This window comes from Staurois parvus, unplaced genomic scaffold (assembly GCF_062004578.1).
Source record: "Staurois parvus isolate SC_StPar_1 unplaced genomic scaffold, SC_StPar_1.0 ptg000221l, whole genome shotgun sequence".
Classification (NCBI taxonomy): Eukaryota; Metazoa; Chordata; class Amphibia; order Anura; family Ranidae; genus Staurois; species Staurois parvus.
In genome coordinates, this window is record NW_028318017.1 from 4,099,656 (window position 1) to 4,126,552 (window position 26,897).

Here is a 26,897-nt window from a genome sequence, read left to right on the forward strand (position 1 = left end):
GAGCCAACTAATACCAGGAACCCACCAGAGAGATGTCCCCGTCCTCTGTATTCCCGGGATTCCACACAGGAAGGTCACACCATCCCTCACCATTACAAGGTTGGTGGGATGGAGAATCTAGAACATGGACTTGTAGAGATAATGTGTGGACTTTTTTATGTGATGTCACAATCATAAATCTTACATTTTACAGATGATATTTTCTCTCATTTCCTTGATTTAGAGTGGAGATCCAATCGATATAGAATTTGAGGTTAAATCAGAAGAAGAAGAGGCGTATGTGAGGGATGATCAGCAGTCTATGGAGGAGGATGGAATAACGGGGACATTTATAGAGGAGGACACTCCTACAGAGATCAGCACAGGTGGGTCATGAACACTAAATCCATTCCTCCACCCATACTGCTCACTGATTGGTCCAGAGTAGGGCGGGGACTGGGTGATATCAGCCTGTAATCCCCTGGTCACTTTCCTGAGCTGTGTTCCCCGTCCTGTATTCCTGGATTTCTCTCGGATAATCTTCCTTCTCTGTGCTGCAGACACAGTTTATGTATTATGCATTGTTACTGTTTCTTCTTGCTGGAGGCAGCCATTTTGCCGAAGCCCCTGAGAAGCAGTAAATCTTTAGTCTGTCAGCAGATCAGTGTGTACAAATTCCACACAGTCCTAAAAAGGAGAGAAACTGAGCATGGCATGTACAGAGCAGGGTGAGACAGTGTAGTACTGGATTTTAAACAGTTTAGGCACTTATTTTTAATGTTTCACATAGTTATACCTGAGAAAGGGGCCGGCCTGAAGTGATCCTGCAGGACTTAGTGTTCTGACTAAAGTTCCACTTTAACAATAATGTGATAACATCCTCAAACTTTGGACCCTTAAACAGAAAGTGATAATGAGGGAGGAGTCAATACCCCAATGATGGTGGTCTTCAGGATCAGTCCAGTCTTCATCTTGGTTGTTCTCCCCCCATCCTCACTCTCTGACCTCTGGTGGGGCTCAGCCCTGCTGTTCTTCATGACTAAATCATGGAGTAAATAAGGAAATGCAGTACTTCTTGTGTTGGGAAGATGGCGATGAGTGATAGAGGGGGTGGGGACCCTCGTCCTATAATCCCCTCATCACTGTCCCTCCTATAAAAGACAGTTCTGGTTGTTTCCTCACTCTCTGACTAAGGTCCATGAATAAAGAAATGACCTGGTAGGAGATCAGAGGAGCCATTTCCTAGTTCCCTTGAGGGTGGAATTGTAAGCTCCTCAGAGACCAAGCTGCCTGATGTGGGTGGAGTCCTGGTTTGGGGGAACCAATCAGCTCCTGTCTAGTAATCCTCTTTGTATTTTAGTCCATGGCCGGGAGATGAGGAAAACCTCCGAGGATTGTCTCACTTTGTCTCCAGACTGGAAAGTAGAAGATGAGGACATCACACAGTATAGTCCAGGAGAAAACCCGGCTCCCTCCAATGTCCATCCGGCACCACCCAGTGTAGATGGACCATCGGATTCCTTGTATCCTGAGGAACCTCAGACTGTGTGGGACCGGGCCGGCCTTCCAACAGGGAAGAGCTTCTCCTGTACTGAGTGCGGGAAGGGTTTCCGTTCCAAATCTGAATTTAACAAGCATATAAAATCTCATACGGGGGAGACGTATTCCTGTCCTAAGTGGAGGAAAAGTTTTGTAAAAAAATCACAACTTCTCACACGTCAAAGGTCCCACACGGGGGAAAACCCATATTCCTGTTCTGAGTGCATGAAATGTTTTTCAAGGAAATCCAATCTTTACAGACATCAGAGATTGCACAGAGGTGTGAAGCCATATTCTTGTTCTGAGTGCGGGAAATGTTTTGCACAAAAATCACAACTTGTCAAACATCAGAGATATCACACGGGGGAAAAGCCATACTCCTGTCCTGAGTGCGGAAAATGTTTTTCGAATAAGTCCCATCTTTACAGACATCAGAGATTGCACACGGGGGAGAAGCCGTATTCCTGTCCTGAGTGCGGGAAATGTTTTGTACAGAAATCAAAACTTGTCATACATCAAAGATCTCATACAGAGGAAAAGCCATTTTTGTGTCCTGAGTGCGGGAAATGTTTTTCAGAGAAGTCCTACCTTTCCACACATCAGAGATCACACACAGGCGAGAAGCCATATTCCTGTCCTATGTGTGGGAAATGCTTTGTAAAAAAGTCAGAACTTGTCATACATCAGAGGTCTCACACTGGGGAAAAAACATTTTTCTGTTCTGAATGCGGGAAATGTTTCGTACAAAAATCCGAACTTGTCACACATCAGAGATCTCACACGGGGGAAAAGCCATATTCCTGTCCTGAGTGTGGGAAATGTTTTTCACAGAATTCCAATCTTTACAGACATCAGAGATTGCACACAGAGGAAAAGCCTTATTCTTGTTCTGAGTGCGGGAAATGTTTTGCACAAAAATCAGATCTTGTCACACATCAAAGAGCTCACACGGGGGAAAAGCCGTATTCCTGTCCTGAGTGCATGAAATGTTTTTCAAGGAAATCCAATCTTTACAGACATCAGAGATCTCACACAGAGGAGAAACCGTATTCTTGTACCGAGTGCGGGAAATGTTTTGCACAAAAATCAGATCTTGTCACACATCAGAGATCTCACACAGGAGATAAGCCATATTCCTGCTCTGAGTGCGGGAAATGTTTCTCACAGAAGTCTAATCTTTTCACCCATCAGAGATCTCACACGGGGACAAGCCAATTTCCTGTCCTGAGTGATGGAAATGTTCCTCACTGAAGTCCTGTCTTCCTGTACATCAGGGGTCCCACACAACCCTGGAGGTGTATTAGTGCCTTGAGTGCGGGAAATGTCTTCTAGATGAATGTTGCTGGACATCCCAGCTCTCATGTGGGGAAGAAGCACACCCTGATATACACCTCAGATATACTCCATGGCTGATCTTCATCATGGAAGGAACAGTTCATAAGGAGATCAGAGGTCACCAAAGACATGGATGAAGTGTGGGACCAGGTTGGCCATTGATGGCAGGAGAAGAATAAAAATGGAGTCCTGACCTGTCATTGGCTGAGTACATTTTGTGGTGGGAGATTTCACAAACACTTAGAGGTCTATGTTTTTTAATGAGTTGAACGAATGTGATCGGCATTCACCCAGCGGAGAGGAAGGTTGTTCGTATTTATCTCATGCAGTGATCTTCTACGGTACTTGGCTCCATCTAGAGGTCATAGTGCGATGTTGCAATCTTTTTTCAGTCATACTGCATTACAGCCAGTAGATGGAGCTGAGTATCATAGGAAATTCCTGTGTAATTTATTAATCCCTCCCCCTCCTGAAGATTTCCCCCCCCCTTCCTGACCAGGCCATTTTTTTGCATTACGGCGCTGCGTTACTTTAACTGACAATTGCACGGTCATGCAACACTGCACCCAAATTTAATTTATGTCCTTTTTTCCCACAAATTGAGCTTTCTTTTGGTGGTATTTGATCGCTTGTGCGTTTTTTTTTTTGCCCTATAAAAACAAAATAGACAATTTTGACAAAAAAAAAAATATTATGGACTTTTTGCTATTAAACATGTCCAGTAAAAAAATGTAAAAAATCAAATTTCGTCATAGATTTCAGCAAAAAATATTTTGCTCTGTCTTTGCAACAAAAAATCCCAATATGTGTAAATTAATTGGTTTACGTGAAAGTTATAACATTTATAATTGACAGTATAGAGACTGGGATTTTTTTTTTTTTTTCATTTTTACTAGTAATGGCGGCAATCAGCGACTTATAGTGGGACTGCGGCGGACATTTTGATACTGGAGAGGAACTGATTTGGTGTCACTGATATCTCCAGTGACACCAATACAGTGACCAGTGCTAATAGAAAAACCCTGCCACTTTACTAATGGCACTGGGCAGGAAGAGGTTAATGTGAGGGCGATCAAAGGGTTAACTGCGTGTGTTTTACTATGGGGGTGGTGTCTGTGTACTTCACTGTAATCACACTGCTCTGGATGGCTGTACTGTGCAGTGTGCCCGAGCTGACAGGGAGGAGAACTGTTTGTAAATAAAACAGTCCTCCTCCCCGTCTGTGATCGTTGGAAATCACTGGGCGCCGGTGAGTAATTACTGGCCAGGGCCCGGTGACTGACAGTCGTGGGCGCAAATGAATGTCAGACGAGGCGCACGCCCCTTACCCAGAAATGCGAACTCACATACATATACATGATTTTGTGCACCGCTGGCGCTCTGTAGCAGTATTTCTGCTATAGCGTGGTCAGGAAGCGGTTAATCAAAAACAAATCTGAGTGTGCCGGTGCAATGATGACAAAGGTCATTACCTGTAAATTACTCACAGACCAGCTTTAATAGCCTTTACAGGTCATCTGATTTTAATTAATCGCAAGTAATGGCTCAGAGTGTAGTGCTTGGGAATATACAGCCCGTCATACAGAGTGCAGTGGTCAAGAGTATACCACATACAGCTCAGCATACAGAGTGCAGTGGTCAGGAGTATACCACATACAGCTCAGCATACAGAGTGCAGTGGTCAAGAGTATACCACATACAGCTCAGCATACAGAGTGAAGTGGTCAGGAGTATATCATATACGGTACAGAGTGCAGTGCTCAGGAGTATATCATATACAGCCCAGGGTACAGAGTGCAGTGGTCAGGAGTATATCACATACCATCCAGGGTACAGAGTGCAGTGGTCAGGAGTATATCACATACCATCCAGGGTACAGAGTGCAGTGGTCAGGAGTATATCACATACCATCCAGGGTACAGAGTGCAGCAGTCAGGAGTATATCACATACCATCCAGGGTATAGAGTACAGGGGTCAGGAGTATATCACATACCATCCAGGATACAGAGTGTAGTGGTCAGGAGTATATCACATACCATCCAGGGTATAGAGTGCAGGGGTCAGGAGTATATCACTTACCATACAGAGTGCAGTGGTCAGGAGTATATCACATACCATCCAGGGTACAGAGTGCAGCGGTCAGGAGTATATCACATACCATCCAGGGTATAGAGTACAGGGGTCAGGAGTATATCACATACCATCCAGGATACAGAGTGTAGTGGTCAGGAGTATATCACATACCATCCAGGGTATAGAGTGCAGGGGTCAGGAGTATATCACTTACCATACAGAGTGCAGTGGTCAGGAGTATATCACATACCATCCAGGGTACAGAGTGCAGCGGTCAGGAGTATATCACATACCATCCAGGGTATAGAGTACAGGGGTCAGGAGTATATCACATACCATCCAGGATACAGAGTGTAGTGGTCAGGAGTATATCACATACCATCCAGGGTATAGAGTGCAGGGGTCAGGAGTATATCACTTACCATACAGAGTGCAGTGGTCAGGAGTATATCAAATACCATCCAGGGTACAGAGTGCAGCGGTCAGGAGTATATCACATACCATTCAGGGTATAGAGTGCAGGGGTCAGGAGTATATCACATACCATCCAGGGTATAGAGTACAGGGGTCAGGAGTATATCACATACCATCCAGGATACAGAGTGTAGCGGTCAGGAGTATATCACATACCATGCAGGGTATAGAGTGCAGGGGTCAGGGGTATATTATATACAGCTCACCATACGGAGTGCAGTGGTCAGGAGTATATCACATACCATTGAGTGTGCAAAGTGCAGTGGTCAGGAGATTGCCATATACAGTCCAGTGTACAGAGTGCAGTGGTCAGAAGTATATCATATACAGCCCTGTGTATGGAGTGCAGTGGTCAGTTAACCCCTTGCCTGCCAGCACTTTTGCACTTTGAATGGCAATTGCGTGGTCATGCAACACTACCCAAACAACATTTTTTTTGAGACAGAGCTTTCTTTTGGTGGTATTTAATCACCACTGGGTTTTTTTTTTTGCTAAACAAACTAAAAAAGACTGAAAATTTTGAAAAAAAAAGTTTTTCTAAATTTATGTTATTAAAATTTGTAAATAAGTAATTTTTCCTCCTTCACTGATGTGCACTAATGAGGCTGCAGTGATGGGCACTGATAGGCGGCACTGACGAACACTGATAGGCAGCACTGACTGGCACTGATAGGTGGCACTGATGCTCATTGATAGGTGGCACTGATAGGCACCACTGACAGTTGGAACTGAAAGGCAGCTCTGATGGGCACTGGTATTTGGCATTGATGGGCACTGGTATGTGGCATTGATGGGCACTGGTATGTGGCATTGATGGGCACTGGTGTGTGGCATTGATGGGCACTGATGTGTGGCATTGATGGGCACTGGTGTGTGGCATTGATGGGCACTGGTATGTGGCTTTGATGGGCACTGACAGCTGGCAATTATGGGCACTGACAGCTGGCACTGATGAGACTACACTGATGATCAGTGCAGATGTCCCCTCTGAGGAATGCAGGTTACTGGCCCTCCTCTCGTCACATGCTGTCAGCTTGAGGAGAGGACTGCCGATAACTGACATTTGCTATTTACATGCGATCAGCTGTGGTAAATCTGTCATTGGCTCTTTACTGTGATTGGTGATCTGCTGTGTCCCAGGGACAGAGCGCACCACCGATCACCACGCAGCGTGCCCCCGGGGGGTGCGCATGCGCAGCTAGAGTGGGATGCCATCCTCCCAGAATGAGAGAACTGCCGCCCGTCTGTCATGTCCCAATACAGTGGGTGGGAGGTGGTTAAAGTAGAGTATTAGAACCATGCCAGTCATGTCAGTAGCTGAGCCTGGTGGTAGAGCCCGGTGGGCAGAGGTAGTCTTCTCTTCCATCTCTGGCTCACGGGCCCTGGTAAGGTAAAAGGGAGCACCAGATCACAGAGTGGCATGAGTGCCTGATTGGTCTTCTGCTGACAAATGCTGGTGAATAGGCCATGTGTCCAGGGTATGCAGGAATGGCTGGCTGCATGCTCACTGGCAAATGGACTTGGCACGGATCAGAAGGCTCAGGTACAAGAAGAAAGAAGGGTCAGCAAGTGGCGGGCAGATCAGGTACAGAGTAGTCAGAGGTCAGGCTGGGATCGGTAACAGCAAGGCAGATGAGCAGAAGGAGCAGGCAGAGGTGTAATCCAGAAACAATGCAGGGGTCAGTGCAGGCAGCGATCAGGCAGGGTCAGAAGTAGATCAGCTCAGTAATAGAAGGTATAGAAGATACACAAGACACATAGTAGACTAATCAGCAATGACCCAGGGCACCAGTGCAGCTTGAATAGCCCACCTGAGTGTGCGCTCACATGTGTACCTGAACACACAAGGAGAACTGTTTCATCTGCTCTTTCATAACATAGTATAGGTCTCTCCTGGACATATAGAATGAACCCATATTGTTCTCTCAGTGTCATCCTCCCGTGTTCTGTACATTTCCACACTGACACCAACATCTCCTCCACCATCCCGGAGTATTTGTTGTCTCACCATGTTTCCAATGGTGGAGATCCAGAGACTGACCGGAGTCTTCTTCTCGATGTCACCAGACCACCTCTTCCTCTACTATTAGGGTGCTGGGCCTTCCTATGACTACTCCGGGCCCCAACCGCTTCTATATGATTGTGAAGATTTCTATCATATTTGCTAAGAAGAGAAAGAAGCTGAAGAAAATGTCCATGATGGAGATGAGGGTTCCATATAGTATGAGCAGCATCACCCTTCACTCTCTAACCTAACCTAGCCTAGTAATGCACAGAATGACACCAATGAGTCTCTGACCAATCTCACGGGTTGGATGGACTTTCTCCTTTTGATTATTTTTAGGTGACCATGAATTAGAGTTCCAATATCCCCCCAGAGTTCTGCAGACAGATATACATTTCAAGATGCCTTGTGTTGTACTCATGATCCCAGATATGAACTCATACATTGGACTTCAACTTTCCAACGAAGAGAAAGCTTGGCAAAATATCCTCCCTATGTAGCGGGTATGTGGCCTGGTATGCTTCAGGAGGAGGGCATGCTTGCTCTCCACCCTTTCCTCACTAGCCAGGCATGAAGGCCCAGATCAGGGTCTGAAATGGATTATCCCTATGGAAAGTCATACCACTTTGGGAGGCAACCTACATTCACTTTTTTCCTACATTTTGTTTACATTCACAGCTGACAGCAGAATGGGCCAGGTGGGGGTACGTCACTGGAGATTAGAATCAGGACCCCTTATAAAGCAGTACAGCCAACCCTCCTGTATCAGGCCAAGGGCCCCATCAGTTCAAAAAGAGGGGCTGGGCACCATAGCAGGAGAGCTGGCTATACTGCTGACACTGATCTTCTTGTGCCTCCCCCTGCAGCACTCCCGGCTTCTCCTCTTTCTCCATATGGCCTCATTGCAGGAGGATTAGTTCTGTTATCTGCTCCCCCCAGAAGCACTACAGGCTTCCCTCTCCTACCAGCAGCTGCTGCAGGGCACACAGGAGGTTTGTTTCAGAATGGAGAGCAGGGGGAGGGGTCGGTAAATGTGCCATATTCACCGGGCCCTTCCTTTCCTGAATGAGCACAGTGAGCGATCGGTACTGATTGCGTCTGTGTCCATTGCAGAAGCATAGTAAACTGTTTACTATGCTTCAGTTTGTGAATGAACAGGAAGACTCAGTGCACTTCATATTCATTCATCTGTGCAGCTACAGGAAAAGGGACCAATGAATCTCTATCTCAAATGTGAGAGATCAGGGGTCTCCTAACCCCTGATATTTCACCAAAGCCCCCCAACAGACTCGCTCTCTAGCAGTCCATTTACCATAGCAATCTCTCTCAATTGTGAGAGACCAGGAGTCTCCTGACCTCTGATATTTCACGAAAGCCCCCTCAGCAGACTCCTTCCCTAGCGATCTATCTACCATAGCAATCTCTTATCTCAAATGTGAGAGACCAGGGGTCTCCTGACCTCTGATATTTCACCAAAGCCCCCCAACAGGACAGTAAAAAAATGCATGTAAGCAGGCTGAACCCTGCTTAAGTGAGTTAGGTATTGGCCAGGCTGGGTTGGGTAAGGGTCAACCCGTGGTTACCGGTTCACAGGCTTTTGGGGTTTCAGCCAGCTAACCTGTGGAATTAATTGGGGGAAGGCTAAGACCCGAGAGGTCGGAAGATTCCCGCGTGTACCGATGTGCTGAGGTGCTGCAGCAGATTCCGTTTACAATGGAAGATTAACTGTACTGAGAATCCCGGCATGCCACCAGTCATGGACAATGCCACCAATAACAGACTTGCCACCATACATGGACTCTCATGCCTGGACCACGTCATAGTTAGACAGGGTCATAATTCATTCTGTATCACATTGCACTAAGAAGAGTAAAAATCAGCAACCTCTTTTTAAAGCCTAGTCTGAAGTTGTTTCTAAAGGGGTGCATAATAGGGGTGACATATACAGTACATGGAACCTGGACCTGCAAGCTGCACTTTGATGATGAACAAGGGTTCTGCTAAGGGCAACCAAGTCAAGTCACAGTCACAGGCAACCAATTGAGGCATGGTGCCGGGGAAGGGCGGGGTATCCTCTGATAGCGAAGGGGCGCCAGTCAGACTCCCTCCCTAGCGATCCATCTACCATAGCAATTTCTATCTCAAATGTGAGAGACCAGGGGTCTCCTGACCTCTGATATTTCACCAAAGCCCCCCAACAGGACAGTAAAAAGGATGTAAGCAGGCTGAACCCTGCTTAAGTGAGTTAGGTATTGGCCAGGCTGGGTTGGGTAAGGGTTAACTCATGGTTACCGGTTCATGGGCTATTGGAGTTTCAGCCAGCTAACCTGTGGAATTAATTGGGGGAAGGCTAAGACCCGAGGAGTCCATCCCTAGTGGTCCACCTACCATAGCAATCTCTATCTCAAATGTGAGAGACCAGGGGTCTCCTGACCTCTGATATTTCACGAAAGCCCTCCAACAGGACAGTAAAAAAATGCACGTAAGCAGGCTGAACCCTGCTTAAGTGAGTTAGGTATTGGCCCAGGCTGTGTTGGGTAAGGGTTAACTCATGGTTACCGGTTCATGGGCTATTGGGGTTTCAGCCAGGTAACCTGTGGAATTAATTGGGGGAAGGCTAAGACCCGAGGAGTCCATCCCTAGTGGTCCACCTACCATAGCAATCTCTATCTCAAATGTGAGAGACCAGGGGTCTCCTGACCTCTGATATATCACCAAAGCTCCCCAACAGGACAGTAAAAAAATGGATGTAACCAGGTTGAACCGTTCTTAAGTGAGTTAGGTATTGGCCCAGGCTGGGTTGGGTAAGGGTTAACTCATGGTTACCGGTTTATGGGCTATTGGGGTTTCAGCCAGCTAACCTGTGGAATTAATTGGGGGAAGGCTAAGACCCGAGGAGTCCATCCCTAGCGGTCCATCTACCATAGCAACCAGGAGCAGACCAGCATTACAGAGATATAGAACCGAAGGAGTTAACAGAGGACCTGTATGAGGCCTGTGCTAAGTGTCTGGCAGGGTTTCATTCTGTTACTAGGAGTGAGGTCGGGTAGGTACGTTGGCTGGTGGAGTGGAATTGGAGTCTGCCATGGCTGTGAAGTATAGCATCGTGGTGGAGGCATGTGTACACCTCTAGCCACTGCCTCTGTTGCTAAAGGGGTTAGTGGCTGGTGGGCAGTAAAAGTAACGCTCATCCATGGGGTTTTACTGCTCCTCAACCTCACTTGTGAATGAACCCTAAGGACTCCTTGACACAGGTACTCTGGCCATGTGAATGAATGAATGAACTGTACATGCAGCTGCAGCCATCTGTTACTTTATGAGGACGCAGAGGCTGTATGAACACAGCCGCAGGTCCTAATCTGGCAGGTATGCAGGTGTGGGGAAGTGGCCCTTAATGCTCACTGTCTGTGTTTTGTACACCTGCACCCACATGCCTGTCAAATTAGGACCTGCGGCTGTGTTTGTAGAGACACTGCTTCACCGTAGAGTAACTAGGCTGCCTGCACACAGCCTCAGCCACATAAACACACAACTGATTCACACTGTACAGACCACAGCGCCCATATAGATGACCCCCACGACCTCATCCACACACAAAGATTTAGGAAGAAATGTGTTGTGTTTGTGTCCACTAATAATGATGTTAGTGTATTCTTAGCGAAAATATAATTTGATATTTTTGGGTGGGGGGCTGTCATTTGGCTAGATGAGGTGATGTGATAAGAATGCTAGTGGCCACTGGCTCCCTAACAACTGGGAAGCTGCCACATTAAGCAGCTGTAATGATACCGCAATGGAGGATCGACTTGGCCGAATACATATTTAGTTCAGCCATTCACTGGACCTCAAATCAAGTCAAATTCTGTCCAAATCAGGGTTCAGTCCAAACTTAAAGTTCATTCCTTGTAGTCAGAGTAGTAAAACCTTACATTGTGACAAATGGGAGAAGGACTCCCTTATATCAGTGGTCAGTGTAGTGGTCCCTTACATTGGTGACCAATGGGAGAAGGACCCCCTTATATCAGTGGTCAGTGTAGTGGTCCCTTACATTGTGACAAATGGGAGAAGGACCCCCTTATATCAGTGGTCAGTGTAGTGCTCCTTTACATTGGTGACCAATGGGAGAAGGACCCATTATATCAGTGGTCTGTGTAGTGTTCCCTTACATTGGTGACCAATGGGAGAAGGACCCCCTTATATTAGTGGTCAGTGTAGTGGTCCCTTACATTGTGACAAATGGGAGAAGACCCCTTATATCAGTGGTCAGTGTAGTGGTCCTTTACATTGGTGACCAATGGGAGAAGGATCCCCTTATATCAGTGGTCAGTGTAGTGGTCCCTTATATTGGTGACTGATTGGAGAAGGACTCCCTTATATCAGTGGTCAGTGTAGTGGTCTCTTACATTGATGACCAATGGGAGAAGGATTCCCTTATATCAGTGGTCAGTGTAGTGGTCCCTTACATTGGTGACCGATGGGAGAAGGATCCCCTTATATCAGTGGTCAGTGTAGTTGTTCCTTACATTGATGACCAATGGGAGAAGGACCCACTTATATCAGTGGTCAGTGTAGTGGTCCCTTACATTGGTGACCAATGGGAGAAGGACCCCCTTATATCAGTGGGTGGTCAGTGTAGTGGTCCCTTACATTGTGACAAATGGGAGAAGACCCCTTATATCAGTGGTCAGTGTAGTGGTCCTTTACATTGGTGACCAATGGGAGAAGGATCCCCTTATATCAGTGGTCAGTGTAGTGGTCCCTTATATTGGTGACTGACTGGAGAAGGACTCCCTTATATCAGTGGTCAGTGTAGTGGTCTCTTACATTGATGACCAATGGGAGAAGGATCCCCTTATATCAGTGGTCAGTGTAGTGGTCCCTTACATTGGTGACCAATGGGAGAAGGACCCCCTTATATTAGTGGTCAGTGTAGTGGTCCCTTACATTGTGACAAATGGAAGAAGACCCCTTATATCAGTGGTCAGTGTAGTGGTCCCTTATATTGGTGACTGATTGGAGAAGGACTCCCTTATATCAGTGGTCAGTGTAGTGGTCTCTTACATTGATGACCAATGGGAGAAGGATCCCCTTATATCAGTGGTCAGTGTAGTGGTCCCTTACATTGGTGACCAATGGGAGAAGGACCCCCTTATATCAGTGGTCAGTGTAGTGGTCTCTTACATTGATGACCAATGGGAGAAGGATCCCCTTATATCAGTGGTCAGTGTAGTGGTCCCTTACATTGGTGACCAATGGGAGAAGAACCCCCTTATATCAGTGGTCAGTGTAGGGGTACCTTACATTGGTAATATATTTCTATAAGGTGCAGTACAGGAGAGGGTCAAAGACTGAAGAAGCACTACAAGACTTGGTCAGAGACTGCAGGAGTACTACAGGAGAGGGTCAGAGACTGCAGGCATAGTACAGGAGAGGGTCAGAGACTGCAGGCATAGTACAGTAGAGGGTCAGAGACTGCAGGCATAGTACAGGAGAGGGTTAGAGACTGCAGGAGTAGTTCAGGAGAGGGTCAGAGACTGCAGGCATAGTACAGGAGAGGGTCAAAGACTGAAGGAGCACTACAAGACTTGGTCAGAGACTGCAGGAGTACTACAGGAGAGGGTCAGAGACTGCAGGCATAGTACAGGAGAGGGTCAGAGACTGCATGCATAGTACAGGAGAGGGTCAGAGACTGCAGGAGTAGTTCAGGAGAGTGTCAGAGACTGCAGGCATAGTACAGGACAGGGTCAGATACTGCTGGCATAGTACAGAAGTTGGTCAGAGACTGCTGGTGTAGGCGTGTCCTCATCAGAGTGACCTCATAGAGCAGGTTTCCCCATCAGGTGTCCCTATCAGAATGACCCCATCAGAGAGCTGGTGTCCCCATCAGAGTGACCCCATAGAGCAGGTGTCCCCATCAGAGTGTCTCCATCAGACTGTCTCCATAAAGTCATCTGTCCTATCTGGTAATATAAACAAAGGTGTGCAGCGCTAAAAATACGAAAATATGGTAAAAGGTACAAATTAATAAATATCATAAACCATATAAAAACATAAAATCGTATAACAGTTCATGACTTTAGGTGCTCATAAGTATCCAGCGTTCTCCATAAATTGGTGCTTGTGCAATCAGATATGGAGGAAATGCGCACTCACCAGAACGGGAAATAAAATGTGCGTTTGAATATTATATCCTGGTGTCATCAAATGGTCATCAGAAATAGGTCAGGTATAGGGTTGACTCCCTCTCAGGGTGGATGGGTCCTGGGACTTTAAATGATGATCAGGAAATACCAGAGTTCCCCTTAAGGGATGGATGGAGATTTATGGAGAACGCAGGATACCCTTGAGCACCTAAAGTCACTTCATGAACTTTTATATGATTTTATGTTTTTATATGGTTTATGATATTTATTAATTTGTACCTTTTACCATATTTTAGTATTTTTAGCGCTGCACACCTTTGTTTATATTGCTTGTTTAGAGGATTTTATTTGGTTACCTTGGTGCATAGTGGCTGACATTCTTTTATGTGATCTGCATAGATTTTTGGGACACAGCCCGGGACAAGATCAGGCCAGGACAGCTATCAAATTTTCATGAGTGTCCCAGACAATTCGTGACTGTTGGCATCTACTGTATGCATCTATAAGGATATATACTATATACACACTACCAGACACTTCTCAGGGCTGCAGTTCCTCTGAGCTCCACAAGGTGCTGATCTCACTTCTACCCAGACAGGAAGTCTCTATGGAAGACAGGAACGTCAGGTACAGACAGGAAGTGATGTCAGGTACAGACAGGAAGTGATGTCAGATATAAATATTTAGTTCCAGGTGAGGTGAGCTGGGAGGAAGTAGAGAGGAGACGTTGGTGAAAGTGGCAGCAGAGGAGGTAATAAGATGTTATTTCCACCCAGTAACCCCTTCATCATGTCCGTCCTCTTCCTCCATAGTCACGTCCGTCCTCTTCCCCCATAGTCACGTCCGTCCTCTTCCCCCGTAGTCACGTCCGTCCTCTTCCCCCGTAGTCACGTCCGTCCTCTTCCCCCGTAGTCACGTCCGTCCTCTTCCCCTGTAGTCACGTCCGTCCTCTTCCTCCATAGTCACGTCCGTCCTCCTCCTCCATAGTCACATCCGTCCTCTTCTTCCATAGTCACGTCCGTCCTCTTCCCCCGTAGCCACGTCCGTCCTCTTCCCCCGTAGCCACGTCCGTCCTCTTCCCCCGTAGCCACGTCCGTCCTCTTCCCCCGTAGCCACGTCCGTCCTCTTCCCCCGTAGCCACGTCCGTCCTCTTCCCCCGTAGCCACGTCCGTCCTCTTCCCCCGTAGCCACGTCCGTCCTCTTCCTCCATAGTCACGTCCGTCCTCTTCCTCCATAGTCACTGTGACGTCTTTTATCTCCAGCAGATGATGATACACACATATATAGTGTGGGAACCCAGATTAACCCCTTCAGGGGCACAACATTCCCCCACTTCCAGGGCCGGAACATTCTCCTCATTGTGGAGATGGGTCACATTTCACACCAATCACATCATCAGTCTATCAGTGCCAGTTCACATATATATGGAATGGTGTGGATTGAACATGTGAAATAACGGCTTTCTGTGGTGCCTGGTCACATACAGTGAAGGAAATGTGTATTTGCTCCCCTGCTGATTTTGAATGTTTGCCCCTCACAAAGACATGATCGGTCTAAAAATCGAATGTTCGGTGTATTGTAACACTGAGAGACAGAATAACAACAACAAATTCAGCAGAAATGCGTCTAACAAATGATGACTGATCTGCATGTTCATGAGGGAAATAAGTATTTGATCCCCTTCACAAAACATGACTTAGTACTTGGTGGCAAATCCCTTGTTGACAATCACAGAGGTCAGACGTTTCCTGTAGTTGGCCCCCAGGTTTGCACACATCTCAGGAGGGATTTTGGCCCACTCCTCTTGGCAGATCCTCTCCAAGTCCTTAAGGTTTGGTGGATGATGTTTGGCAACTCGAACTTTCAGCTCCCTCCACAGATTTTCAATCGGATTAAGGTCTGGAGACTGGCTAGGCCCCTCCAAGACCTTAATGTGCTTCTTCTTGAGCCACTCCTTTGTTGCCTTGGCCGTGTGTTTTGGGTCATTGTCATGCTGGAACACCCATCCACGACCCATTTTCAATGCCCTGGCTGAGGGAAGAAGGTTCTCACCCAAGATTTGATGGTACATTGCTCCGTCCATCGTTCCTTTGATGCAGTGCAGTTGTCCTGTCCCCTAAGCAGAAAAACACCCCTAAAGCAGAATGTTTCCACCACCATGTTTCACGGTTGGGATGATGTTCTTGGGGTCATAGGCAGCATTCCTCCTCCTCCAAATACGGCGAGCTGAGTTGATGGCAAAGAGCTGGATTTTGGTCTCATCTGACCACAACACTTTCCACCAGTCCTCCTCTGCATCATTCAGATGTTCAGTGGCAAACTTCAGACGGGCTGGACATGTGCTTTCCTGAGCAGAGGGACCTTGCGGGCACTGCAGGATTTCAATCCTTGTCGGCGTAGTGTGTTACCAATTGTTTTCTTGGTGACTGTGGTCCCAGCTGCCTGGAGATCATTGACAAGATCCTCACGTGTAGTTCTGGGATGATTCCTCACTGTTCTCATGATCATTGACACTCCACGAGGTGAGATCTTGCATGGTGCACCAGACCTAGGGAGACTGACACTTGTTTTGTGTTTCTTCCATTTGTGAATGATTGCACCAACTGTTGTCACCTTCTCACCAAGCTGCTTGGCCATAGTTTGGTAGCCCAGTCCAGCCTTGTGTAGGTCTACAATCTTGTCCCTGACATCCTTGGACAGCTCTTTGGTCTTTGCCATGGTGGAGAGTTTGGAATCTGATGGTTTGATTGCTTCTGTGGACAGGTGTCTTTTATACAGGTAACAAAATGAGATTAGCAGCACTCCCTTTAAGAGACTGCTACTAATCTCAGCTTGTTACCTGTATGAAAGACACCTGGTAGCCAGAAATCCTGCTGAATGATAGGGGATCAAATACTTATTTCCCTCATGAACATGCAGATCAGTCATCATTTATTAGACGCATTTCTGCTGAATTTGTTGTTGCTATTCTGTCTCTCAGTGTTACAATACATCGAACATTCAATTTTTAGACCGATCATTTCTTTGTGAGGGGCGAACATTCAACATCAGCAGGGGAGCAAATACACATTTCCTTCACTGTATGTCTGGTGCACTGGCAGTACAGATTGGAAAAGAGTCCTGTCTGATTTCTGAGCAGTGAGGTCCAGTTCTCTTTTTTCTGATACTCAGGATATGGCCAGACGCTTAAAATCTTCACTTTTAAAGCAGGACTGTTGATTCTGCATTTTGTGTAATGATGTCAGAATGCCTGCAGCAAGATTTTAACCTGCACAATGGGGGAAGAGGAGGAGGGAGGGGCTGTGTAGGTAAGTTATACCTTATCCTGAACTGTGGCTTCAGGCAGACCTGACCAGAGAGGTGAGGAGGATTCTGGGAATATCATTTGATGTTACTATTTGTGTTCAGATGTAGAGTTTTCCTCCTGTGAAGTCTGGAGATCATATGACATCACATTGCCTCCACCTCCCTCCCTGATAGAAGAGAGAAAGAAGAAGAAGATTCTAGAAGTCACCAGAGAGATCACTGAGCTGCTGACAGGAGAGGTGAGCGGTGCCGGGAATTCTGGGACATTCTCCAGTAACAGACAAGGGATGTGTCTGGATGGTGACTGTATCATTGTGTGTGTCAGGTTCCTATAAGGTGTCAGGGTGTCACTGTCTATTTCTCCATGGAGGAGTGGGAGTATTTAGAAGGACACAAGGATCTCTACAAGGACGTCATGATGGACAATCAGCCGCCCCTCACATCACCGGGTAAGAGGAGACTTTATTGTAAAGGAGAGAGCAGTACGGAGGATCCACCTAGATCCCCCATCATCTGATAAACACATAGAAACAATGGATTCAGTCAGTGTGTGTGTTTCCTACAGATGGATCCAGTCATGGGAACCCACCAGAGAGATGTCCCCGTCCTCTGTATTCCCGGGATTCCACACAGGAAGGTCACACAATCCCTCACCATCATCAGGTAGATGAGGAACAATCACTGATAGTATCATTAGGATCTGTACATTATCTGCATTGTTACCATTGATGTCATTTTATTATATCTTTCAGAGTGGAAACCTCGGGGATTATAATATTGTTGTTAAAGAAGAGTATAAAGAGGAGGATGAGGAGTATGGAGTGATGGAGGAGTTTTCAGAAGGACACAAGGATATGATGGAGCCTCCTAATACCAGGAACCCACCAGAGAGATGTCCCCGTCCTCTGTATTCCTGGAATTCCACACAGGAAGGTCACACCATCCCTCACCATCATCAGGTAGATGAGGAACAATCACTGATAGTATCATTAGGATCTGTACATTATCTGCATTGTTATCATTGATGTCATTTTTATTATATATTCAGAGTGGAAACCTGAGTGAATTAAAAGTTGATATTAAAGAAGAGATAAAAGAGGAGGATGAGGATGGGGGGATGGAGGAGGCAGAGCTTCTAAAAGGACACAAAGATAAATTCCAGGACACCATGGTAGAGTCATCCAGCTACAGAAACCCACCAGAGAGATGTCCCCGTCCTCTGTATTCCCAGGATTCCACACAGGAAGGTCACACTACCCCTCACCATGACAAGGTTGGTGGGATGGAGCATCTAGAACATGGAACCACGGAGGCGGTCTGTGTTGTTTTTGTTTTATGTGATATCACAATTATAAAGCTTATATTTTACAGATGTTATTTTCTATCATTCTCTTGGTTTAGGGTGAAGATCTGATAGATATAAAAGTTGAGGTTAAATCAGAAGAAGAAGAGGCGTATGTGAGGGATGATCAGCAGTCTATGGAGGAGGATGGAATAACGGGGACATTTATAGAGGAGGACACTCCTACAGAGATCAGCACAGGTGGGTCATGAACACTAAATCCATTCCTCCACCCATACTGCTCACTGATTGGTCCAGAGTAGGGCGGGGACTGGGTGATATCAGCCTGTAATCCCCTGGTCACTTTCCTGAGCTGTGTTCCCCGTCCTGTATTCCTGGATTTCTCTCGGATAATCTTCCTTCTCTGTGCTGCAAGCACCTGAGGCATATATTTTATTTCTGCCACATGTCCCAATCTAGCAAGATGAGACAATCTATCAATCAGAGCAATTTTCCCAGTGTTACTCTGTTGTCTGCTGGCTGTGCCGGGTGGAGGGATATGTCTGTATAGTCTCAGGCCCAAGTCACTGAGTGCAGTCTCAGGAGATGGGAGGCAGCGGTGTGGGATCTCTGCAACTTGTCTCAGTTATGTAAGCATTTAATCTTCCACTTATTACTGAAAATTGTGAGTCCTGACTCTTACAGAATATAATTTGTATTGTACATTACATACACCTGACCCCTGCACTATATACTCTGTTGTACATTATACTCCTGACCCCTGCACTATATACTCTATGTTGTACATTATATACTCCTGACCCCTGCACTATATACTCTATGTTGTACATTACATACTCCTGACTTCTGCTATATGTACACATAATATGGATTCTCTTTTGTTACACCCATTTCCTTCCAGCTGGACATTTTATATCGGATGATGTGATTGGAGCACAGACTTTTACATGGTGATAATAATGTGATAACATCCTCCAACTTTGGACCCTTAAACAGAAAGTGATAATGAGGGAGGAGTCACTACCCCAATGATGATGGTCTTCAGGATCAGTCCAGTCTTCATCTTGGTTGTTCTCCCCCCATCCTCACTCTCTGACCTCTGGTGGGGCTCAGCCCCGATGTTCTTCATGACTAAATCGTGGACTAAATAAGGAAGTGCAGTACTTCTTGTGTTGGGAAGATGGTGATGAGTGATAGAGGGGGTGGGGACCCTCGTCCTATAATCCCCTCATCACTGTCCCTCCTATAAAAGACAGTTCTGGTTGTTTCCTCACTCTCTGACTAAGGTCCATGAATAAAGAAATGACCTGGTAGGAGATCAGAGGAGCCATTTCCTAGTTCCCTTGAGGGTGGAATTGTAAGCTCCTCAGAGACCAAGCTGCCTGATGTGGGTGGAGTCCTGGTTTGGGGGAACCAATCAGCTCCTGTCTAGTAATCCTCTTTGTCTTTTAGTCCATGGCCAGGAGATGAGGAAAACCTCCGAGGATTGTCTCACTTTGTCTCCAGACTGGAAAGTAGAAGATGAGGACATCACACAGTATAGTCCAGGAGAAAACCCGGCTCCCTCCAATGTCCATCCGGCACCACCCAGTGTAGATAGACCATCGGATTCCTCGTATCCTGAGGAACCTCAGACTGTGCGGGACCGGGCCGGCCTTCCAACAGGGAAGAGGCTCTCCCGTACTGAGTGCGGGAAGCAATTCAAATTTAAATCTGGTCTTAGCGGGCATAATGGATCTCACACAGGTGAGAAGTCACATTCCTGTCCTGAGTGCGGGAAATGTTTTTCAAAGAAGTGCAAGCTTTCCATACATCAGAGATCTCACACAGGGGAAAAACCATATTCCTGTTCTGAGTGTGGGAAATGTTTTTCAGTGAAGTACTCACTATACAAACATCAGAGATTGCACACAGGTGAGAAGTCGTATTCCTGCCCTGAGTGCTGGAAAGGCTTTTTAACAAAATCAGAACTTATCACACATCAGAGATCTCACACAGGGGAAAAACCATATACCTGTCCTGAGTGCGGGAAATGTTTTACACGAAAGGCCAATCTTAAAACACATCAGAGATCTCACACGGGGGAGAAGCCGTATTTCTGTCCTGAGTGTGGGAAATGTTTTTCAGATAGGTCCAATTTTTACACACATCAGAGGTCTCACACGGGGGTAAAGATGTATTCCTGTCCTGAATGTGGAAAATGTTATTCACATAAATCTAATCTTCACATACATAAGAGATCTCACACAAATGAGAAGCCATATTCCTGTTTTGAGTGTGGGAAATGTTTTGTACGAAAGGCAGAACTTTTCACTCATCAGAGGTCTCACACGGGGGAAAAGCCGTATTCCTGTCCTGAGTGCGGGAAATGTTTTTCAGCTAAGCCATATCTTTACACACATCAGAGATTGCACACGGGTGAGAAGCCTTATTCCTGTCCTGAGTGTGGGAAATGTTTCTCAAAGAAATTCAATCTTTCCATACATCAGAGATATCACTCAGGTGAGAAGCCATATTCCTGTGCTGAATGTGAGAAACGTTTTTTTAAAAAATCAGAGCTTGTCACACATCAGAGGTCCCACAAGGGGAAGAAGTAGTATTCCTGTCCTGTCCAGACATCAGAAATCTCACACGAGGGAGAAACTGTATTCCTGTTCTGAGTGCGGGAAATGTTTTTTTCACGTAACTCTTATCTGACAATGCATCAGAGATCTCACACGGAGGAGATATCACTCTCCTGTCCTGAGTGAGGGAAATGTTCCTCACTGAAGTCCTGTCTTCCTGTACATCAGGGGTCCCACACAACCCTGGAGGTGTATTAGTGCCTTGAGTGCGGGAAATGTTTTCTAGATGAATGTTGCTGGACATCCCAGCTCTCATGTGGGGAAGAAGCACACCCTGATATACTTCATCATGGAAGAAACAGTTGATAAGGAGATCAGAGGTCCCCAAAGACATGGATGAAGCGTGGGACCGGGTTGACCATTGATAGCAGGAGAAGAATAAAAATGGAGTCCTGCCCTGTCATTGGCTGAGTACATTTTGTGGTGTAAGCTCTCGCAAACACCTAGAGGACAATATAAGAAACGAAAAGGGTTGAACAAATATGCCCGTGTGTGGAATGCTAGCCGTATTTATTTCCTTCAGTGTTTCCCTGTGATGGCTTCATCTAGGGGCCATAATGCAGTACTCTGCTATTTGTCGTGATGGAAGTATTTTTGGAAAAACACAGAATGATGGAGCTGAGGATCATAGGAAATCATTGTGTTAATTCAATTGCGGCCGGAATTTGTAATGGCTGAACCAATGCTTGTTGTGGTGATGATGATAATGCAGAGAATGTAAGAGCAAAAAGGATGGCTGTCAGAGCCTGGGTCCGAACCTGGGCCTTCTGCCACGAGAGGCAATGTTTCTTCTCGCTGAGCCACCTGAAATACTGGACAGCTCCCTTGACAATTATTTGGATGATCCTGCCTTGACCTTGTTTCTCTTGAACCTTGAACCCCTTGCTCCTCCCATGAGCTTCCTGATAAAAGCCATGCGTCTGCATTTCCTGTGTGCCAGATTATTGTGCTCTCCAGCCAGTATCTCGCTGTTCCTGGACTACGATTCTGCCTCACCCCATTTACTACCGCTTGTTACCGACCCTTGGCTTGTTGGCTGTCTCCGCTTCTGCTAGATCCCTAACCTGCTCTATCTGCTATTGTATTCTGGCTTGCTCATTCCCTGGTGGGGTGATCCTGAGACTGTGACCTGGTAATAACACGCAGCCAAATCCATCTCCACCATCAGGAGTTCTGGTGAAAACCGGTTAGTGCTTAGACCTCGCTCCTCGGGTGAGCCTGCGTTATCTCCCAGGGTGACCTGCTGGTATACCTATCCTGCTGGTTTCAGGTAAGCCTTAAGCTGCTATAGAAACTGGTTTCTGAACCTGATCCAGACTGTGACACACTCTTGGGAATAGTCAAAATGGCCACCGGCCTTCCATGCGGCCTCTGCGGCATGTCAATGCAGCAAAGCTCCTCCCTGACGTGTTTCGTGCGCATGCACGTTGTCAAAGGGATCTGAGATCCCTGTCAGGGAGGAGCCTCGTCGCACTGATGTCACACTGCAGCAAGGATCCTCCCTGACGTGTTTTGTGCGCATGCACGTTGTCAAAGGGATCTGAGATCCCTGTCAGGGAGGAGCCTTGCCGCATTGACGGCACACTGCAGCAAGGCTCCTCCCTGACGTGTTTCGTGCGCATGCACGTTGTCAAAGGGATCTGAGATCCCTGTCAGGGAGGAGCCTTGCCGCATTGACGTCACACTGCAGCAAGGCTCCTCCCTGACCTGTTTCGTGCGCATGCACGTTGTCAAAGGGATCTGAGATCCCTGTCAGGGAGGAGCCTTGCCTCATTGATGTCACACACAGCAAGGCTCCTCCCTGACGTGTTTCGTACACATGCACGTTGTCAAATGGATCTGAGATCCCTGTCAGGGAGGAGCCTTGCCACATTGACATCACACTGCAGCAAGGCTCCTCCCTGACGTGTTTCTTGCGCATGCACGTTGTCAAAGGGATCTGAGATCCCTGTCAGGGAGGAGCCTTGCCGCATTGACGGCAAACTGCAGCAAGGCTCCTCCCTGACATGTTTCGTGCGCATGCACGTTGTCAAAGGGATCTGAGATCCCTGTCAGGGAGGAGCCTTGCCGCATTGATGTCACACTGCAGCAAGGCTCCTCCCTGATGTGTTTCGTGCACGTTGTCAAAGGGATCTGAGATCCCTGTCAGGGAGGAGCCTTGCCGCATTGACGTCACACTGCAGCAAGGCTCCTCCCTGACGTGTTTCGTCTGCATGCACGTTGTCAAAGGGATCTGAGATCCCTGTCAGGGAGTAGCCTTGCCGCATTGATGTCACACTGCAGAGGCCGCATGGAAGGCCAGCAGCCATTTTGACTATTCCCAAGAGTGAGTGCTGACAGCCATCCTTTTGCTCTTATATTCTCTGTTCCTGTGATTTAATAAAATACTACACTGTTAGCACGTTATTGTTTCTGGCTTGTTAATAATGAGCCTCCAAGGTGGAGATATCCCTGTTTTCTGAGCTGTTTTATCCATTGATGTGGGAGTATCATGGAGCTGCTCCTGGATACTGAGAGGGTCCTGTGAGAGAGGTCTGGAGTTGCCTTGTATGCTGACTGCGTGCCAGCTGATTCCACCATCCTTCCCTGTACCCAGATGACCACAGAGGATAATATATACACATGCGCTTTATTATTGCTCTTCTGGTGAGTGCAATCACTTTACCGGTTCCTATCACGGATATCACTAGCACAGATTCCACGGAATTTTGGACTTTAATTTACGTTGCTGATTATATGTCAAAATATTTCATCAAACACTAAAAGTCACTTTTTTATTTATATATTTGTTCACTAATTTATACGTCAGTTTACGACGATACACTGTATATGTTCATATCACTTTCAGCGCAATCAAGCGCTCATGTCAGTCGCTTCATGTTATTTTAGAGCTGAATTTTATATTTTAACAAACGAGATCTGCAAAATACTCACTGTGCTTCTTATCAAATTCCTTGGGGTGTCTACTTTCCAAAAAGGGTTCATTTGGGGGGGGGGGTTAGGTGCTATCCTGGCATTCCAGGGCCTCCGAAACTGTGATAGGTAGTCTGGAAGTGTAATGAGGAAATAAAGCCCTTTAAAAGCCTGAAGGTGCTTATTGGATTTTGGGGTCCTGTACTTGACTAGACTGGCAAAACGTCTCTCACATGTGGTACCCCCATACTCGGGAGAAGTAGCAGAATGTATTTTGGGGAGTAATTCCACATACCCATGGCTTGTGTGAGCAATAAATCATTTACAGTATGTGACAATTTTGTGTAAAAAAAAAAAAAAAAAAAAAAAAAAATTGTCCAAAAACTTGTGGTAGAAAAAGAAATTATTTTATTGATGCCTCCCAGCAAATAGTTTGGAGTGTCTACTTTCAAAAAAGGGGTCGTTTTGGGGGGTGGGGGTGTTTTATGCCCAGCATTAGAAGTTTATGCCACACATCACTCACTCTTCTAACCACCTGAAGACCAAGCCTTTTCTGACACTTTTTGTTCACATGAAAAAAATCTGTATTTTTTGCTAGGAAATTAATTTAAACCCCCAAACATTATATATTTTTTAAAGCAAACACCCTAGTGAATAAAATGGTGGGTGCTACAATTTGTTTATGTCACATAGTACTTGTGCAGCAATTTTTCAAAAGCAAATTTTTGAAAAAAAAATACACTTTTTTTTACTTTTAATGGACAAAAATACAAATATTGGCCAATTATTTGGTAAAATATAAAAGATGATGGTATGCCGAGTAAATAGATACCAAACATGACATGCTTTAAAACTGCGCATGCCACGTGCAATGGCGACAAACCGCATACATTTTTAATATCCATAGGCAATGCTTTAAAAGCCTTTACAAGCTCTTGTGCACAGGTGCACGCGTGGGGTTGGCGATTTTTTTCTTTTTTAACGTTATTCTGATTTTTTTAAATTATTTTTACACTGTCCTTTTTAATTTTTTTTTTTTTATCACTTTTAATGTTATCACAGGGAATGCAAATATCCCCTATAACTTCAATGGGCATTGTCATATATTCTTTTTCGAGAAATCTGAGGTCTATCAGACTCTGGATATCTCCTCTGCCCTTACATTATCTAATCAAACCAGGATCTGTGTGATCAGATGCTTTCCCAATTTACAAATGGTGCTGCTTATATCCTGCAAAACTGAAGTGATGAAATGCTCGTAGCTTCTGAATTCTTAGACTTTAGAGATGATTGGCACCATTCTGGTCTCCAATCAGCTCTATGGTCAGCTGGCAGAAACACCGGCTGCATTCTCAGGTTCTCCCGATGGCACGGGACTGCCCGAGAAGGCCGCAGAAGGCAGCGGGGGAGGGGGACATCATCTCCCGCAGCTTGTAAAAGCAATCCTGCAGCTAATTACCCACTAGGATTGCTTTTACATGAAAGCCGATTGACCGGCTGAAAAAAATGATACCAATATAATGCCTGCAGCTGTAGGCATCATCCTGGTATAACCATTCAAGTCCAGTTTTGTACCAGTACATTGCTGATCCTTGTTGGGTATATATGCTATGTTCTTTTTTTTTTTTTTTTGTATGCACCCTGAAAAAAAGAGAAGAAATCTATGCCTGAAAAAGTGTGTGGTATGCCCACCATTAGAATATACCACCCTGCATCCACCCACTTCTAATGGTGGGCACACATTAGGTCACACTTTGCCACCAGTTCCAAGATTGTACAAATGTCTAAATAGTGGCACGCTTGAATAAAAATTGTCCACGTATAAGTGGTACCCCATATGGAGAAATGATGACACCAAGTCCCAAACTATCTTGCCACTACTCCCCATGTAGTCTGGGCATCCGGGCGGCTCGACGTGACTATCTTTTCCCTCGTAAATCCAAAACTTATAAAACTTATAAGTATAGCCTGTTGTCCTCTCACAGGTCTTCTACATCTTGACCCCATATCTGGCACACTTGCTGGGGAGAAATTGTTTGAATGCAAGGCGGCCAAAAAAATTAATGAGAGACTCATCAATGCAGATGTTTTGCTGGGGAGTATAGACATCTGCACATTTTTGGTTAAGGGGATTTGCGAGGGGCTGAATTTTGAGGAGCCGATCAAATTCAGGGTCACCCTGAGGATGACAGAGTGTATTGTCGCTGAAATGCATAAAACACATTATACTCTCATATCTATGCCTGGCCATGGCAGCAGAGAACACGGCATATGATGAATCGGGTCTGCGGACCAATACAATCGCAATTAATTTTTTTTAATAATGCCCATGTTGAGGGTTAGGCCCCAAAAAAATGTAAATTCGGAAAGAATAATGGTTTCCATGTCATTGGTCTGGCAAGGTTTGAATATGGGTTGGCGGCGATAAATTCTTGTGCATATAAACTGCTTTGATCCACAATCAATGCATACAGATCTTCGTTGAAAAACAGCTCCAAGAAAATCAAGGGGAGTAGTTAAATCTGCTGTTTCCACCTGAATTCTGGGTTGGGCAGTGAATGGGGGAAGTATGGGTGCTGCAGAATTTGTGGGCTGCCAATCGGGATTTGCAAGCACCTCCGGAAGGACACTATGGGCTCTACGGGCCTGTGTGCGAATTCTTGGTGGCTGTGGGACAATACTTGTGCTCGCCACCGCAGCAGCTTGTACTGCACTTGTAGGACTCGCTACATCACCAAGTCATACTGCAGTGCTGGTATTATTATTATTATACAGGATTTATGGCGCCAACAGTTTGCTCAGCGCTTTACAATATAATGGGAGACAATACAACAACAATACAGTTAAATAGAAGAGGGTTAGGAGGGCCCTGCACTTTGGAGCTTACAATCTAAAAGGTATGTAAAAGACCAGGATGTACTAGGTCACTGATGCTCGCCAGTTCACCAAAAGGTAGCGTAGCACTAGTACTGGCACTCTGCTGCATATGAGTCATCAAAATTTACTGACAAGTGCTAACAGAGATCAGGCCTGATTCTGCCAACACTGCGGTTTTGTGTGCAATGTATCAAGTGACAGTGACCTACTGACACTGCACTTGCTGGGGGGGTAAGCGTAGGGGCTAAACGCAGGTGCTGGCAGGTGCCGGGGCTGATCCCGGTAATGCTGCATGTTTGGGGACACTACTAATGTGAACGCTGGT

The 26,897-nt window shown here is 46.0% G+C and overlaps 2 protein-coding genes across 2 annotated transcripts in view; both read left to right on the top strand.

The window, feature by feature from the left end:
- The window catches only part of LOC149460823 (uncharacterized), a 38,759-nt gene extending 35,225 nt beyond the window's left edge, over positions 1–3,534 (top strand). The window contains exon 9 of the mRNA XM_089679258.1: positions 1,273–3,534. Within this exon, the coding sequence (XP_089535384.1) occupies positions 1,273–2,769 (1,497 nt within the window). The 3' untranslated portion in view covers positions 2,770–3,534. The remainder of the gene's footprint in view (positions 1–1,272) is intronic.
- A 5,616-nt stretch (positions 3,535–9,150) lies between these two features.
- LOC149460824 (uncharacterized) lies at positions 9,151–22,689 on the top strand. Its single transcript, XM_089679259.1, has 7 exons — positions 9,151–9,228; positions 17,181–17,304; positions 17,421–17,518; positions 17,608–17,814; positions 17,904–18,128; positions 18,257–18,391; positions 19,544–22,689. The coding sequence occupies exons 1-7, from the start codon at positions 9,151–9,153 to the stop codon at positions 20,753–20,755; spliced, it is 2,079 nt and encodes a 692-aa protein (XP_089535385.1). The 3' UTR covers positions 20,756–22,689.
- Positions 22,690–26,897: the final 4,208 nt, after the last annotated feature.

Coding starts and splice junctions, on each gene's coding strand:
- LOC149460824 (XM_089679259.1), top strand. CDS start 9,151: ATGCCACCAGTCATGGACAATGCCACCAATAACAGACTTGCCACCATA. Junction 9,229..17,180: donor CATGCCTGGACCACGTCATA/GTTAGACAGGGT, acceptor TGTGTGTGTCAG/GTTCCTATAAGGTGTCAGGG. Junction 18,392..19,543: donor AGGACACTCCTACAGAGATC/AGCACAGGTGGG, acceptor CCAAGCTGCCTG/ATGTGGGTGGAGTCCTGGTT.